This window comes from Opisthocomus hoazin, chromosome 8 (genome assembly GCF_030867145.1).
Source record: "Opisthocomus hoazin isolate bOpiHoa1 chromosome 8, bOpiHoa1.hap1, whole genome shotgun sequence".
Taxonomy (NCBI): Eukaryota; Metazoa; Chordata; class Aves; order Opisthocomiformes; family Opisthocomidae; genus Opisthocomus; species Opisthocomus hoazin.
This window is the reverse complement of record NC_134421.1, coordinates 17267219-17285499: the sequence shown is the minus strand read 5'-3', so window position 1 is coordinate 17285499 and position 18281 is coordinate 17267219. Positions and strand designations below refer to the sequence as shown.

The 18281-nt window shown below is 45.9% G+C and overlaps 1 protein-coding gene across 7 annotated transcripts in view; it reads right to left on the bottom strand.

Moving 5' to 3' along the window:
• EP300 (EP300 lysine acetyltransferase) overlaps nt 1–18281 on the bottom strand; it is a 69576-nt gene that overhangs the window by 22130 nt on the left and 29165 nt on the right. For all 7 annotated transcript variants that reach the window (XM_075429529.1, XM_075429525.1, XM_075429528.1 and 4 more), the window contains 11 exons: nt 16601–16694; nt 15760–15894; nt 15249–15366; nt 14586–14760; nt 12464–12541; nt 11548–11657; nt 10914–11069; nt 9412–9852; nt 8692–8880; nt 1194–1350; nt 558–676 (listed from right to left, as the gene is read on the bottom strand). In XM_075429529.1, coding sequence (XP_075285644.1) covers nt 558–676; nt 1194–1350; nt 8692–8880; nt 9412–9852; nt 10914–11069; nt 11548–11657; nt 12464–12541; nt 14586–14760; nt 15249–15366; nt 15760–15894; nt 16601–16694 — 1772 coding nt within the window. The remainder of the gene's footprint in view (nt 1–557; nt 677–1193; nt 1351–8691; nt 8881–9411; nt 9853–10913; nt 11070–11547; nt 11658–12463; nt 12542–14585; nt 14761–15248; nt 15367–15759; nt 15895–16600; nt 16695–18281) is intronic.

The following is an 18281-nucleotide window of genomic DNA, read 5'->3' as shown; positions in this document are numbered from 1 at the left end:
TTTGTGCGGTCAATCCAGAGAGTTTAAAACACATATCCTCGAAGGATAGTAATGTCCTCTGAAGACTATTCTAAAACTAGCAGAAAATTTGACCTAAACAAAAACTAGAAGATGAATAGTCTCTTCCTTCCTTATAACAGATTAATAATAATTGCTGGATTATTTTTTTTAAAGTGGTCTTGTACTGTTTGACTTCCTACATATTTAGCCAAGTTTCATATATGATGAGAAACACCCATGGAATTCAGCAATAAAAGGATCACAACATGAAGCAACATCCATAAAAAGCCCACACAGCACCAGGGATCTGTTGGTAATCACTTCAATGTATGGTATACGCGCTTATTTATCAAAAGGAACATAAAACCAAACAAACTTTTGAAAAAAACAAACTTTCCTAAGTCAGGTATGGTATGTTCCACTGCCTAAGCTAAACATCTTCACATGTATCTATATAAAAATGTTAACAAGACAGACCTAAGCTGTTCTTAAACAGGTATGTCAAAATATAGTAGCTTGGAATTAAAGCCAGGAAATTATCTTGCTAAGATACTCACAGGAATTCCTAGTAATTGGGGATCCACAGGCTGTCGAAATGGAAGAGACTCTGGATCCTGACGGTAAAGTGCCTCCAGTGTTGGCATAAGCGCCTGCCGCAACTCTTCTGGCTTGAAAACTTTTGAAAAACAAACAACATTAGAAAGATAGCAGAAACAGCTGTAAGCAAGAAATCTGCTGAAAATATGAGGTCTGTGGAAAAAGACTACAGACAACAGGTTTAAGTTACTTAGCATGGTTTGTTTATCCTCTGCAACACTGAGTTCTGAGGAGGATATTGAAATCATCACCTGGACACAAGGAGATGGCCAAAACATTAAAGAGAATCTTGTTTTTATCATAGGAATACACCGCTTAACAGAGCTGGTTTACAGGCCAAATACAGCCCCTCTCTGAGGTCCCAAGAAAAAAATCTGTCTAGAAATATCTGTAACTGAGGAGGTATTTCAAATCTCTATTGTAGTGACAATTTCACTAAGGCTTAATGTCTAATACTAAAGCCTTAAAGAACTTGCCCAAAGCCAGTTACAAGCACGTCTTCGATATTTTGTCCAAGACCCACAAAGAACACTCCATATAAGCCCGCTCAGTAGAGAGATGTGGTGAATTTCAGTCAAAATAGTGTTCCTGCTTACTTTTTTTCTTAGACTGCCCAGCTGCTGGAGAAGACTGAGTAGCTGGAGTAGTAGGTCTCTCTTCCCCATCTGGTATTTCAGTCTTCACTTCGGATTTCTTCTCTTCTTGTTCCATTGGGTCTGGTTTACATTCCTCCACGACTGGTTCTACTTTAACCTGGAAAGTAGTTTGGAGCCTGTCACTTGGTCTCCTACAAAGTCACCCATCCACATTTCTCTCCTTTAAAACCATCTGCCATCCTGCCCATCCCTCTTCCCTAGGATTAAGGTGTCCTGGGTTTGGCCAGGACAGGGTTAATTTTCACCGGACTCCAGGAAGGGGCACAGCCGGGGGTGGGGCTGACCCCACATGACCAAACAGAGCCCGGTATTCCATATCATGTGACGTCACGCTGGGTTCCGGGGGGGGGGGGGGGGGGGGGGGAGGGGAGGGGGAGCAGCGCGGCAGGAATGCTCTCGGAAGGAATGCTCTCACGGCTCGGGAGGGTGCAGCGCCGGTGCGGTCCGAGAGAGCGGGTCTGTTTTTGTCGTGTTTTCTCCTTATCTGTATCGTTGCTGTTCCTGTTTCCCTCTGTTTGCTGTTCTGTTAAACTGCCCTTATCCCGACCCACCAGTTTCTGCCTCTTTCTTTTCATTCTCCTCCGCACGCCGGCGGGGGGAGGGGCAGCCGCATGGCACTTTTGTTGCCGGTGGCAGCCGAAACCAAAACATTTAATTTGGCGCCCAGACATAGGGCACGGATAACGGCAGGGCTGAGCAGCGGATGTTAAAACTGCTTTCTTACGTTTTGTTAAATTTTGTTATACGCATTTTTCTGTGTTAAATAGTCGCCGGTAAAAATGTTTCTGTCTTTGATCAGATGGCTGTGGTTTTTGAATCCTTATTTGCAGTATGTATTCAATGCCGTGCTGTTCATCATCGCTGGGAAAAAGATCAGGATGATAATTTTGCTCTACTGTACGATATCGACTAATGACATGATAACATCAATGTGCATGAAATTAGGCTTGTATTTGCATGCGGCACTGCGGTCATTTCCGTACATCGGATCCAATGTCTTAGAATTTGTTAATAATCAAACCCAGTCTGTGGGGAAAACCGAAGGGGATAACTTCCCCCACTCTTTCACCCCCCCTCTCTCCTTCAGGCCAGTCCTAACAGCTTTTGACAATTTCGAGTACCTGTGGGATGCTCAGGCCAGCACTCTCCTTTTGTTATGCCTCCTGAATGGGTTTTGGGTTTTGTTTAGGGTTAAGCAAGTCGTTAAGAACATCGTGCAGAGACCTGCCCCGGGGCCGGATAGCTGTGAGTGGCTGGGTGTGTGGGACAGCATGGGCAGGTGTCTAGAGCAGTGGGCACCCCCGGTGTGTTTTAAACTCACCCCTGAACAAATACAGAATCCGGACAAACTAGTAAAATATCTGCAAAAGAGTGTGCTGCCACCCTGGGAACTCCAGAGAGACACAAATCACCGCAATGTGCTGGGGTCTGGCCCATGCCTACCGAGCCATGTTCAACACTGTTCAGTGCCCTAAAGGGGAAAGGGGGGGAAACGAAGCAGCAGGCACTGCGACTGGCGCTGCTCCCCCAGCCGGCCCTGCAGCCCCTCCAGCCCAGCAGGCAGTCACAGCCTCCCCAACCGGCACCACGGCTGCTGCAGCCACAGCTGCAGGGTCTGCCTCGGTTTCCCTGGCAGGCACAGCAGCTGCTCCAGCCCCAGCTCCAGCTGCAGGCACAGTGACTGAGCCCAATGACCAACCTGTGCAGGTAGCAGTCGCCCCTGTAAAACTAAAGAAAGACGCAAAGAGAGCAGATCGCTCCGGGAGGGATGATGATGAGCCAGGGTCATCACAGGAGATAGAGACAGAGATCATCACCCAGTCCCTGTCTCTGAGCAAGCTGCGAGACGTGCGGAAAGATTTCAGCCGCCACCCAGGCGAGCACATTGCCACCTGGCTGCTGCGGTGCTGGGATAATGGGGCCAGCAGCTTGGAATTAGAGGGCAAGGAAGCCAAGCAGCTGGGATCCCTGGCCAGGGATGGGGGCATGGACAAGGCTATTGGGAAAAAGGAACATTTGTTCCTCAGCCTCTGGAGGAGACTTCTGTCAGGCGTGAGGGAGAGGTACCCCTTCAGTGACGATTTTGTATGCTGTCCTGGCAAGTGGACCAATATGGAAAGGGGTATTCAGTACTTGAGGGAATTAGCTGTGCGGGAGCTGGTTTACTGTGACACAGACGATCAGCAGTTACCCACAGACCCAGATGAACTCCAGTGCTCACAATCCATGTGGAGGAAGTTTGTGCGGAGCGCACCATCCTCACATGCCAACTCACTGGCAATAATAGACTGGAAAGGTAAAGAGGCACCAACAGTGGATGAGGTGGCTGTCAGACTCCAACAATATGAGGAAAGTCTCTCTTCCTCCCTTGTCTCAGCCGTGGAGAAACTGGTCAAGCGACTAGAAAAGAATATGTCCTACTCCCCACCTGTATGGGCCAGTGTCTCAGCTATTAGGGGCAAGTGTTTCTCTGCTCAGGAGAGGGAATACAGAAGCTATACACCCCGGGGCACCCTGTGGTTCTACCTGCGTGACCACGGAGAGGACATGAGGAAGTGGGATGGAAAACCCACCTCAAGTCTAGAGGCATGAGTACGTGAGTTGCGAGGTAAAACAATCACCAAAGGGGATTCTCTTAGGAAAAATGCCACTCCAGTTTCCAGAAGCCAGCTCTCCAGACCAGGTAGACAGTTTGACCTTGATTCCAATCCTCTGGAGGGGACCTCCAAGTCATTTTTACAGCAGGTGAGCAGCAAATTCTCTGACGAGGATTAGAGGGGCCCTGCCTCCAGCCAGGTGGAGGAAAGGGACAACCGTGTCTATTGGACGGTGTGGATTCGGTGGCCTGGCACGTCAGATCCACAAGAGTATAAAGCTCTAGGGGACACTGGTGCACAGTGTACTTTAATGCCATCAGAGTTCAAAGAGTCAGAGTCCATTTGCATTTCGGGAGTGACAGGGGGGTCCCAAGAGCTGAGTGTATTGGAGGCTGAAGTGAGCCTCACTGGGCAGGAGTGGCAGAAGCACCCCATTGTAACTGGCCCCGAGGCTCCGTGCATCCTTGGGATAGACTATCTTAGGAGAGGGTATTTCAAGGACCCAGAGGGGTATCGGTGGGCTTTTGGCATAGCTGCTGTGGAGACGGAAGAAATTAAACAGCTGTCCATTTTGCCTGGTCTCTCAGAGGATCCTTCCGTTGTGGGGTTGCTGAGGGTTGAAGAACAACAGGTACCAATCGCGGCCACAACGGTGCACCGGCGACAGTATTGTACCAACCGAGACTCCCTTCTCCCCATTCATCAGCTGATCCGTCAACTGGAGAGTCAAGGAGTGATCAGCAAAACTCGCTCACCTTTTAATAGTCCCATAGGGCCAGTGAGAAAATCTACTGGAGAGTGGAGACTGACAATAGACTACCGTGGCCTGAATGAAGTCACACCACCGCTGAGTGCTGCTGTGCCAGACATGCTAGAACTTCAATATCAGCTGGAGTCAAAGGCAGCCAAGTGGTATGCTACAATTGACATCGCTAATGCATTCTTCTCCATCCCTTTAGCAGCAGAGTGCAGGCCACAGTTTGCTTTCACCTGGAGGGGCATCCAGTACACCTGGAATTGACTGCCCCAGGGGTGGAAACACAGTCCCACCATTTGCCATGGACTAATCCAGACTGCACTGGAAAAGGGTGAAGCCCCAGAACATCTGCAGTACATTGATGACATCATTGCATGGGGTGACACCGCGGAGGAAGTTTTTGAGAAAGGGGAGAAAATAGTTCAGATCCTTCTGAAAGCCGGTTTCGCCATTAAGCGAAGTAAAGTCAAGGGACCTGCGCAAGAGATCCAGTTTTTGGGAATAAAATGGCAGGATGGGCGCCGTCAAATCCCAGTGGATGTCATCAACAAAATAGCAGCTATGTCTCCACCAACCAGCAAAAAGGAAGCACAGGCCTTCCTGGGTGTTGTGGGTTTTTGGAGGATGCACATCCCAAATTACAGCCAGATTGTAAGTCCTCTGTACCACGTGACCCGGAAGAAGAATGGTTTTGAATGGGGCCCTGAGCAACGACAGGCATTTGAACAGATTAAACGGGAGATAGTTCATGCCATAGCCCTTGGTCCAGTCCGGTCAGGGCAAGAGGTTAAAAATGTGCTCTACACCGCAGCCGGGGAGAATGGCCCAACCTGGAGTCTCTGGCAGAAAGCACCAGGGGAGACTCGAGGTCGACCCCTGGGGTTCTGGAGCCAGGGATACAAAGGATCCGAGGCCCGCTATACTCCCACTGAAAAAGAGATTCTGGCAGCATATGAAGGCGTTCGAGCTGCTTCAGAAGTGGTCGGCACTGAAGCACAGCTCCTCCTAGCTCCACGATTGCCGGTCCTGGGCTGGATGTTCAAAGAGAGGGCCCCCTCTACGCATCATACCACCGATGCTACGTGGAGTAAGTGGGTCGCGCTGATCACCCAGCGCACCCGAATGGGAAACCCCAGTTGCCCAGGAATTCTGGAGGTAATCATGGACTGGCCAGAAGGCAAAGATTTTGGAGCATCGCCAGAGGAGGAGGTGACACGTGCTGAAGAGGCCCCACTGTATAACCAGCTGCCACAAGATGAGAAACAGTATGCCCTGTTCACGGATGGGTCCTGTCGCATTGTGGGGAAGCAGCAAAGGTGGAAGGCTGCTGTATGGAGCCCTACACGACAAGTTGCAGAAACTGCCGAGGGAGACGGTGAGTCAAGCCAGTTTGCAGAGGTGAAAGCCATCCAGCTGGCTTTAGACATTACCAGTTGAGAGAAGTAGCCAGTGCTCTGTCTTTACACTGACTCTTGGATGGTGGCCAATGCCTTGTGGGGGTGGCTGCAGCAATGGAAGAACAACTGGCAGCGCAGAGGCAAACCTATCTGGGCTGCCCCATTGTGGCAAGATATTGCTGCCCGGCTAGAGCAGTTGGTTGTAAAAGTCCGTCACATGGATGCCCACGTCCCTAAGAGTCGGGCCACTGAAGAACATCAAAACAACCACCAGGTAGATCAGGCTGCTAAGACTGAAGTGGCTCAGGTGGATCTGGACTGGCAACATAAGGGTGAACTCTTTATAGCTCGGTGGGCCCATGACACCTTGGGCCACCAAGGAAGAGATGCGACATACAGATGGGCTCGTGACCGAGGGGTGGACTTGACCATGGATACCGTCGCACAGGTTATCCATGAATGTGACACATGCGCTGCAATCAAGCAAGCCAAGCGGGTAAAGCCTCAGTGGTATGGAGGACGATGGCTAAAATATAAATATGGGGAGGCTTGGCAGATTGACTACATCACACTGCCACAAACCCGCCAAGGCAAGCGCTATGTGCTCACAATGGTGGAGGCCACCACCAGATGGCTGGAAACCTACCCTGTGCCCCATGCCACCGCCCGGAATACCATCCTGGGCCTGGAAAAACAAGTTCTGTGGCGACATGGCACTCCCGAAAGAATTGAGTCGGACAACGGGACTCATTTTCGCAACAGCCTCATAGACACCTGGGCCAAAGAACACGGTATTGAGTGGGTGCATCACATCCCCTACCATGCACCAGCCTCTGGAAAGATCGAACGTTACAATGGGCTGCTAAAAACCACTTTGAGGGCAATGGGGGGTGGGACTTTCAAAAATTGGGATACTTATTTAGCAAAGGCCACCTGGTTGGTTAACACCAGAGGGTCCACCAACCGGGCTGGTCCTGCCCAGTCAAAACCTCAGCGCCCTGTAGAAGGAGATAAAGTCCCTGTAGTGCACATGCGGAACATGTTAGGGAACACAGTTTGGGTTAGTCCTGCCTCGGGCAAAGGCAAGCCCGTCCGCAGGATTGCCTTTGCTCAAGGACCTGGGTGTACCTGGTGGGTAATGCGGAAGGATGGGGAAGTCCAATGTGTACCTCATGGGGATTTGATTTTAGGGGAGAATAGTCCATAAATAAATTGTATAAAGTTAATTGTTAAATAACCCTGTCACTGTCTGTTATCACTGTTACAATTGTTATATTTAGTACCAGTAGTAGCATAGTAAGAATCATCCAGATTAAAGAAGGATGGACTTTTTTGATGAACCCTAGCAGAGCACAGCGATGATGGAACTGGACCTGGTTTTCAACAACTGGCATCCAGCAACTTCATCAGGATCAACATCTCCTGCAGACTGTGGGCACGGGCCGCACCAGATACATCAGCCGTGAGCTCCGGATGCAGCAAGTGACCGCCCATCACCACACATCACCTCTCCTGCCACGGAAGACCATTACGACAGATGGAGCTTGAAGTCATGGATTAAATGAACTCAACGGACACTTTAGAGTGATGATCCATAGACTAAGGGAATGATATCTGGAGACAGGAGAAGTGGTGGTGATCAACTGGACAATGGGGGACCTGGGCATGACGTAGATGGTATGGAATAAGGGGTGGATAATGTCCTGGGTTTGGCCAGGACAGGGTTAATTTTCACCAGACTCCAGGAAGGGGCACAGCCGGGGGGTGGGGGCTGACCCCACCTGGCCAAACAGAGCCCGGTATTCCATATCATGTGCCGTCATGCTGGGTTCCGGAGGGGGGGGGCGGCGCGGCGGGAACGCTCTCACAGCTCAGGAGGGTGCGGCGCCGGTGCGGTCCGAGAGAGCGGGTCTGTTTTTGTCGTGTTTTCTCCTTATCTGTATCGTTGCTGTTCCTGTTTCCCTCTGTTTGCTGTTCTGTTAAACTGCCCTTATCCCGACCCACCAGTTTCTGCCTGTTTCTTTTCATTCTCCTCCGCACGCCGGCAGAGGGAGGGGCGGCTGCGTGGCGCTTTTGTTGCCGGCGGCAGCCGAAACCGAAACATAAGGGTACCTACTTTGTAGTCAAAACTTGACTAAAACTTCAGCAGATGTGCTAGCACACATCTTTAAACATTGCAGTAGCAGCAATGATGACCTGTTAACGAGTTCTGAGCTGCACATAGACACACATATAGGTACCCCTCCAGCTCTTCAGGCAGGTCTGCCACTCTTACACTGGGGCTGCCAAGCTGACACTGCTGGTGGCCACACTCGTAGCTGTCCTCAGTGAAAAGTTGTCAGAGCTCAGTAAAGCAGCCCATCACGTACATATCTGCTCTTGTAACATTTAACAGCTGCCAATAACATCTCAAGGACTGAGGTGAGTGCTCTCTTACATTAGTATTACCAAAAAGCCTCAGAGCTGCACCCACATTATCATGGTCCTTCCTGTGGCCACTTCACCACAAAACACGAGAGCCTTCTTTAGGAAGGAGTAGAGAAAGACAACAATCAAAATAGCAGCAGCAGCAGGTAGCACCTACAGCTCTCATTGAACTCTGAAAGGAATGGCTTGCATGGAGACAGAAAGCATCTGGTGGCACTAGATTAAAGATATTCTACCCAACAACTGGCTGACAAACTCACCTCAGATTTCTCCTCCATTTGCAGCTCTGTTTGTTCTGGTTCACCTTCATCTGTTTTAATATCCATTTTCACTTCCTGCAAGGGTGGCTGCTGCTGCTCTGGAACAGTCTGCTGAGAGTTCACCTCTGTGCTGCTGGTGGATGGGGGGTTGGATACCTGCCCATCGATGCTTACAGCTGGCTGTGAAAGCTGAAGGAACAAAACACACATTACAAGCAGGCTTCTAATGAACTTATTTTTCTTTCTCTAATCTACCATTTGCCTATACTAGGTTTCCACCAAGTTTACATGCACTCTAGTCCTTGTACTTGCTTCACCTGATGAACATACTGCTACACAACTACAATTACAGAAAAACATGCAACAGAAACATGCACTGGAAGGCCTAGTATATAGATAATTACACACTGTTTCCCTATTGTACAACGCAAGTATACATATGTAGACATAACTAAAGACCTCATCCATATTTCACAGTGAATTTCAAAATACGCACCAGAATTCTGAAAAATACTCCCTCTCTGGAAACACCAGATGATCTATAGGCTTGTCTTGATGCAAAAAGGTTATTCCCCAAATGCAAAAAAACCCGTTTTTGCTATTAAACATGCCAGGAGCTACCTCCTTTATCAGAGACTCACACAAAAATAAAGATCAACTGAGAATTAAACGTTACGCTTCAACACTTGCAGGGAAAGCACAACTAAAGTATTTCCTTACAGGTGTTGTGGGGTGCTGAGGCTGCAGCGGTGCAGTTGGTGTGGGAACAGATGCAGTTGTGCTCTGCTGTGACAAGGGTTGCTGCTGTTGCTCTGCAGAGGGAGTAACTGGAACTGGAGGCTGGACTTGTGGAGGCAGCTGTGCCTGCGGAGGCGTTGGAGTCTGCCTTTGAGGGGGGTGCATAGTTTGCGACTGTGGTCCAGGTGGCATTGCCTGAGGAGTAGGTGTGGGGGCAGCAGTGGCAGCTGCTGCTGCCTGCTGTTGCTGTGATCCCAAGCCTGGGGGCGTGTGGTGAGGTGTCGGGGTTCGACTAGGTACTGGAGAAGGAGAATTTCGGTGCATGGGAGGCTGCGGAAGAGGTGGGCAGTGAATATGGCTCCCCTGAGAACCTGGAGCCATTGCAGGAGAATTCACAGGACAGGAAGCACTGGTCATTTGTGCCTGTGGGAAAGAAGTACACATTTGCAATGACTTGAAGTAGAAAAGTAAGAAAAATTACTGTTAAATGGCTGCTTTCCCACAGTTACCAGCATACTCTCAAAAATTTGACAAACTATCTGTTTTGTTTTCAGAAACTCTATTTCAAAACAGTCTATTTGATTTATTTTGCTCCACATGAACGTAAAGCTGTTCTATAATTTCTTCAGTTCTAAATTAGAAGTTTCAATAGAGTAACTTATCCTTGCTGATACATTTAAAGAATGGCACACCTACACTCCCACCTTGCAAAACATTTCTTTCTGAAACTGCAGATTTGTACATCTTGGATACGCGACAACGCACCACAGTGAAAAATTGCATTCAAATGCACTCAGTGTGCCCATGCCCCCACCCCCAAGACTAGAAACTGAATTTATCATGAGAAATAAGTACAGCTATAACTGTACCATTATGAGATTATGAAAAAATTGTATTGGTCAAGGAAAAGAGCTGTCACTCCACAATAATCTTGCCTGCAAACTAGGAAGAAGCATCAACGAGAAGCAAACTGACGTTCCCTACTTCTTCCTGGCCTGAAAGGTTCTTGCTGAAAAGGGAGAGGGAAAGGACAGAAAGGAAACTGCTAGACCGTAAGTTCAGATCTTTAGTAGTGATAACCCTCCTATCCCCCAAAGCCAGCAACACACATTGGTCCTGGATAGACATGCCTTTTTATGACTGATTCTTCCACGATCTCTTAATTTCTCAGGCTCTGCTCTGCCTCACTGTTAAGCAAGAAATTCTTTACTATTGCATGCTGAGTAACAATTTCTTTGCTCCATAAGACCAAACTTTAAAAACTTCCTCTGTCACACTTAAGCCTGAGAACAAGCCAACAATGTTTCGCCCTTGTCATTCCCAGTACTACATCAGGAAAATGCAGTCTCAATAAGTGAATTCAGTTGACTACAATTCCAAAAGCATCTTGAGAAAACAAGTTCTCCTCCATTACTACAAACTGAACAATGAAACCAGTATATGACAGAGCCCACTGACACCACTTCCAGAAATCAGAAACTTACTTGAGAAACTGGTGTCTGATTGCCAGGCTGAGTCATAGGCATGCTTGCTGTGTTCATTCCCGGGGAAGAAGCAGGGAACTGGGCCTGTTGTAGAAACTGATTCTGACCAGAAGGCTGGACAACTCCCGGCTGCTGCATACGTGAAGAAAATCCCATCTGTCGAAAAAGAAAGCAACTAATTTCACACAATGTGCGTACACCTCCATAACTTTCTACAACAAACATTTATCTTGTTGCAGAAATTGATGCTTGCCGCTTATCTGCGGGATGTAATATAGAAAGCCTGCTTACAGCTCCTCTCAAAACACAGAAGTTAGGATGATTTCCCTCGTAAGCTGAGGAAAAGGATATTGATTTCAGATTGGGACTGTAACTTAAGATTTATTTTTGTTCCTTGTTTTAAGAATGTAACAGTACAAAAAGCCACTTAAACATAACTTTCAGGCAATTTTTACCACCAAAATCTAAAGGCTTATGACAGACCAGACAAATCTTTCAGTGGAGATGCAAAAGGAGAAACCAAAGGGTCAGAAGAATGAAGAAAAAAACGATTTTTAATTTTTTATTTAAAGGAGATCATGGCCAACAGAAGCAAACTTGTGAGCTCGACCCCTTGGACGAAACGCCCACTGACCTGGTTCATGGCCCCAGCCTGGCTTAGCTGTCCAGGGTGCTGAAGAGGAGGGGTTTGCCGGGGTCCCATCGGTGACAGCTGCATGTTCATCTGGCCAAATTGATTCATTCCTGCACGTTTGTGCCAAAAAAACCACTTATAAACAAAAGCCTGAATTTTCCTTTGGGCATCATTCAACATTTGGAGATGAAATGCTGTCAGTTTCTTCCTATTTTATTTTTCTAGCAATCAGTTTTTAAGCATGCGAAACTATAAAAGTAGTATTTCCTTCTATCAACTGGTTACATGGGACAATTTCAAAATAAAGTCTCCAAGCTACCATACTGCTCCAGAATACAGAGTAGGTTTCTAGGGTTTTCTCTGCAAAAGACCTGTTTCCACTAACTGTTTCAAATAACTCGCATTATTTTGATTATGTATTAGAAATTCACTTACTGAATCCCAAACTGTATCTTCACTTCATTAAGTACTCTGTAATTTTGGCTACAATACTTCTTGAATATGTAACAAAGGTTCCACCCCTGCCTTCTGACCAATAATTTTCACCATCTTCCCTCTGCCACCAACACATCCTCATGCAAGGTGGCTAAGCCTACCATGTTTGACTGACCACACCATCCTATGTTCACACAATCAGAAGTTCCAAACGCATCAAATTATTTAAGAAAGTAAGCAGCTAATGAGCAGTTCTTGAATTCACAAGATCATGAAATGTTATTAAAGAGATACATAGGGATTTTTATATATACACAACCACAACACATACATTTATGTAAGTATCATACAACATAGTAGCTGTTTTCTTAATCAAATGGGGAAATTGCAGGTGAAACAAGGGCTACGGCATGTCAACAAGAGCTGTCCAATTTCAAGATTCCTTCAAAATCACAGCAGTAAGTTTTCTTCAAATAGTTACCTGGCTGTGCCTGCATACGATTCATCATCTGGTTTGGCACATTGGCACGTATCAGGGTTGGGTCGGGAAGAGGACCATCTGGCAAAAAAAAATACTGGAATAAGACTATGGCATTTAGAAGACAACCAGGTTTTATCCACCAAACATTATAGTGAGAATTACACGCTAAAATCCATGAGTAAAAGAAAAAAAGTACGGACACGGTCCTGCAACTTTAAACACTCTTGAGTCCTCAAAGTGTGAAGCAAAACCATAAACTCCCTTGAAAATATAAGTGTGTCCCATTGACAGAAATGTCCTGTGACTTAAAAGTCAGCTTTCAGAAATTCAGGACAAAGTTGAAGTATGTTATCAAGGTACAACAAACTCAGCAGCTTATGAACATTCCAGAACATAAGAACTTCTACAGACCACTCTATGCTGTTACTGCACCTTTAGATTTAAAACACTATGAAAACTACATGGTTCATCAGAGTATTTATCCAAGCTCTAAACTTTAAGAACTACTGGAGTACATGATAAATAACCAAGTGTCACATCTACTGACGAAGATCAACTTTCTACAGAAGTTACAGCAAATAAATTCACAGCATCAACCTTCAAGAATCTTTCTTGGATCTTGGTAATGCAGCTCAGTAAATCCTGTTCTAACTTCAAGTATAAAAAGACGCAGAACCGGATTTACCAAGATACATTCAGATATAAGCAGGAGAAAAAGAACTCAGACGAAGATTCTTGTAGCATATGCCTGGAGCTACTGGATCTTTCTGCAGTGTTAAACAAAAACAGGAAGTTTTTGTCTCCTCAGTTGACTAATTTAAATTTTGACCCTATCTTCTTGGACAACTTCTTACAGTGTCATTAACACCCATACATCTGTTCCCATGACCTGTCTTAAGAACTCAGTTCTTAACTGTAAAGTATCTAAGAACATGCAGGACAATGACTAAAGGAAAAACTTCTTTTCTTCTGAGAAGGAAGCTCTCGGAAGAGACAGGGGTGGGGTGGTGTGTGCTCTAGAAAGTATGTTAGCAGAACTGTTGCACTTAGTTTTAAGAAAGACTATTTCTAGCTTCACAGATGTCCATCCAGAATCACAGGGGGAAGAAAAAAAAAAAAAAAAAAATCGAATCTTAAAGCAGATTTTGGCTCAAAAAGTCAAAAAAATACTAGTTCCCTTTTATAGTTAAATCAGAGTAAGGGATGCAGTTCTATTTAGAAATGTACAGTTTAAAATCCCATATCTGAATTATTTACAAGACTTAACCAGACAGACAATATTACAATGTCAGCAGATGACTTTTTCCACTTTCTAACTAAAAATATCATCCACAATAGTGTTACCTGTTTTTATCTGTTACCCCCAAAAAAACCAGATACCTGACAGCCTACAGCACCTTATCCTTTCCCAACAGTGTAAAGAGACATTACACTCTTTAGCAGCATGATAGTTTTGATCATTAACTCCTCTCCAAAGCCAGTTTTATTCTAATACACAAATGCATGGTTAGCTGTGAATCTAACAGTAATAATAATCTGTTTAGCATTAGGAAGGTCACTTCAAGTAACAGAACTACTGTGAAATAAAAGACAGCTGTAGGGAGAAAAAAGTGGTATCTGGTTTTCATTGCATGCTGGAAAGGCCATTTGTCCGAAAAACAAACGTGGCACAGAACAAGCACTACCTAAACTTTCAAAGACATAAAAATACTGCACAACTACATACTACGAAATTATATTTTTCTTGTAGTAACTGAAGTTATCTTTAAATCAATTAATTCTGGAGGTGAATCTAACAAGACTGAAGTTCTACGATGTTAAGAATGCAACTTAATCTACATTCCATCCCCGTCTCAAAGTAAGTGTAAAGGTTTACAGTACTGCAATTTGTTCAGAAGACTAAATGCATTTAGCTATCTATGGTCATTAATTAACACATAAACAAGGCAAAGACTTTGGCAAAGATTTTGCAAGTACTTCTGAACAAAGAGGAGAAAGTTCTGTTTGACTTTGAGCAAGACACGTAGCTGTGAAACAAGAAGGGCAAAGTAGTCACCAGCCTACCGAAATGACAGTACACAATTCCCCTGCACCAGGCAGTCAGTAACCCAACTGTTCTTACTTGCAGACATCCCTGGCTGGGGCTGGCCCATGCTGGGCCCTTGACTCATGGGAGCCTGGGGCATGCCCGGAGCATTCGGGATCATGTTTTGCTTCTGCAGCCTGGTTCTTCGTTTCTCCTCCAACTCCTTCTGAATCTTATAGATCTTCTCCGCTAGTAAGTGATAGTACTCTGCCTGTTGGGGAGCAATACAAGTCAGCAAAGGAGACGACACACACATTAAGTAAAAGGCAACAGGTCCCAGTGACCCAAGCTTGGAAAACAGCCTTCCACACACACATTTCAGCTGGGGGGGGGGCCTCTCCCTTTGCAGGGGCTGCCGGGCACACAGGAGGGCAAAATAGGGCACTGCTGGCAAACACTGGGCCAACACTGGACATTTCTCTTCTCTTGTCCCAACATTTCTTTGGGCAAACCACAATGAAAAGCTTCACGCTGCCTTCAGGGAACCCCGAGAAGTCTCCGGCACAGCACACCCTGACTCCCGGCACACTCAGGCAGATGCCTGCAGCTGGCTGGTTCCTACACCCCCCTCAGCAGCCCCTGAGCACGCGCTTCCTCAGCCTGGGACTCCCATCTGCGCTTTCGCTCCTCTTCCTCCCCAGCCACTGCAGGATCAAGGCAGAGATACACACGACTGGACAACGCAGGATGGCATCTCACCCTGCTGTTTGCTGATTCATACATATCCCCTTCAACTTTCCGAGCATATGCCACCAAATTCTCCATACGCCGATCCTTCAGTGCTGCCGGGTCAGGAGTAGGAAATATGGCTTGGACTCTGAAAGAAAAAGCACACAAGTGATCGGGATGTCCCCAGACCGGGACATCAGCACTGACGCCAGGGATCTGAACACAAGGCAGCAAGCAAATCTTCCGACAGACTGTGGCACTGCTACTCCTCCCGAGGGACACTGCCCCCATGTAGATGGCTTGAGTACAGAGTGGGACACTTCCCGTACAACAGCCCCAAAACAGTAGATGCAGCTCCATTAACGACCACAAAAGCAAGAATGCACTTTCTGGGCTTCTACTTTCCCTTCTCACAGACCCTAACAAAATTCACTCCCTCGACCCTTAGTTTCAGAAGCCAGGCTTCCTCCTGCCCCCCACATACACACCTTCGAGGCAGCAACCCACCTAACAGGTGATTGTTTTGATATTAGCTACTCACAGTTTATGAACAAGGTGGTTTCGGAGATCCTGAGTAATGTCTTCATGCCACTGCTTACGAATTCCGGTATTGGATGGTTGAGCTGTTGGCATTGTTCCCAAACTGGCAACGTTGGCGCTTTCACTCATCATGGGGCTTCAAAAACAGAGCAAGAATTGAAGGCGAAAGTCTAGCCCAAGCTTAGTCATCTTCCAGTCACAGCCTCTTTTAGAATAATGTTAGGACAAAGTGCTAGTTCAGCCATTCCCTAATCAATGGACAAACTCTGCAGAAATAGCTGCACAGACACGAAAACAACGCCATGGAAGAGTACATGCTGTCCTGCCCAAGGATTTGGAAAAATGGAACAAAAACGACAAAATCCAAAGGGAGAGATAGCCATCAATGACATCTACCCCACTGTTTATGCAAGAAGTGCCACAAGATTATTAAGCACAAGGATCACTTGTACACCTCAGTGAGTAACTCGCCCCTTATTCCCACTGCAGCTCAATGGCAGGTTTGCGGTATGCCACCCTGAGCAGTAAACGCACCGGAGCTTCACATCTGCCCAGATACTCCACAGACGATGCCTAGAACTTCTATGGCCTAAAAAGTCAGTCTGCAAGTAGTAATGAAGTTAAAATGGACACCAAGACATCTAGAAAGGATGGGAACAAAGACATCCCAACTACTAGGCTTCTCTTCCAACTGTTCTTAGCAGCAAGCATCAGTTCAGTCCCTCCCAGTATAAGCATGCAATACCCATACGTACACCCCCTTCCATCTCATTTCTTACAACCAATCATCAGCATTTGCAGCTGAACAAAATCACTGGCGTGCAAAGAATACCTCAACTTACTTTTGAGAATTCATGGTTGAATGTAACATTGAGTCAGGCAGCAGGTTAGGAGTTTGAACCCCTACTCCTCCATTCACTCCCATTGGATTTGCACCTAGAAAACAGAAGAATAAGTATTCTAAAATGAACACCCCATTTACTGTGCAAAATCACTAATTACTCAGCAGTAACAAGGGTCTAGACTTTCAAGTATTTCGACTTTTGTGAAGGCAGTTTAATTACCCACTACTCTCTTTACCTTCTTCCTTTTACAAAGTTAGAAAAAGTATGAGGCACAACACTGGCGACCTCCCAAGTGAAGCATCACAGCACATCACTCTTCTGCACATCTTCCTGAACTTCTCACAGTACAAGCAATTTAAATTTGCTGCAAATGTTATGTATTACCAACCACTTGTTTCTTTGTTTAGAAGCATTGTGGGTTGGGGGTTTTTTTTGTTGGCTTTTTTGGGTTTTTTTTGTGTGTCATTCAGGGGCTTAGGATATATATTCACAAAGGCTTCAAAAACTTAAAACATCAGCTACCACCTACACCTGACAAGGTCCCCTCTCACTCACTCCATACTTTAAGGATCCTACTACTAACTCCAGCAATCGTACTAAGAAGTAAAAAATGACAGTTCTTTGCTGCAAAAACCTCTAGTAATTAGTTACGTACCAAAAGCTGCTTTTCTGAATCACAGCATATCTCAATCACCACAAAAAATTGCCCATTTTCTTCACACACTACAGTTAAGACTCAAATAGTGAAGAAAATCGCAGTGTATTTCTGTCTGGAACTTCCACATAGGTCACTTTGTGAAGTTGACAGTAACATGAAAGCCATCACCAAGCTTCACATGTATTTAGGACATTTGAATCCTACAGAATCTGTATTTCAAGCAAAATTAGACACTGCATACATGAGAAATCCCCTGAATTTACGTATAGCAAGCCTAATACACACCTCTAATATCACAACCAAGTGTTTACCAGCCTTTTCCTAAAGCTGCCTCCAGCCTCCCTTCCCTCAGTCACTTTCTTCTCCTTCCCAGATTCACTTTGCCATCTGACAGTAAGCTGATGTAGAAAACAACTGCCAACCTTTGCTTTAATTCTCCCTTTTCAATTGCCAGAATCAACCATTCGCTTGATCTACTTAGGACTGCATCTTTTCACATTGCAGTCCTCACCAAATCCTGCAGTTTCTCCTAAACTTGCCCTGTTGTCATGCAGGCCAGGACCTCGTAATTCCTATCCACCTGTTCCCATTCCACTCTCTCCTTACAATGAAACAACAGTCAGAAGTCTACACTTTCCATGCCTGTCCTTTCCACGTTAAGTTTCAAGTTCTTCACCCTCCAAGAGCTTTTCAAGCCCTTCTCAGTCGATTTTCTTAGCACTGCTACAAGGAGTGCGCAATACAAATGCACAGGCCAAACGCTGTGTCCATAAATAAGACAAAAGAAAACAGAACCATTTTGCTTCAGAAAAATGGATGGCATTCCTTTCAACCTTCTCACTGTAACATTCTTGAGTGTCTAGAAATTAATCTATTTGTAAAACATTCTAAGGCACAGTAGAAAACCATATTACTTCAATTTCATTGTTTTAAGACTAACTTCTTAAGACTTTCCTCCCCCCGCTTTTTTTTTTTTTAAAAAAAAAGCTTTACACACTGGAAGGCAAAGTTTGAGCAGTA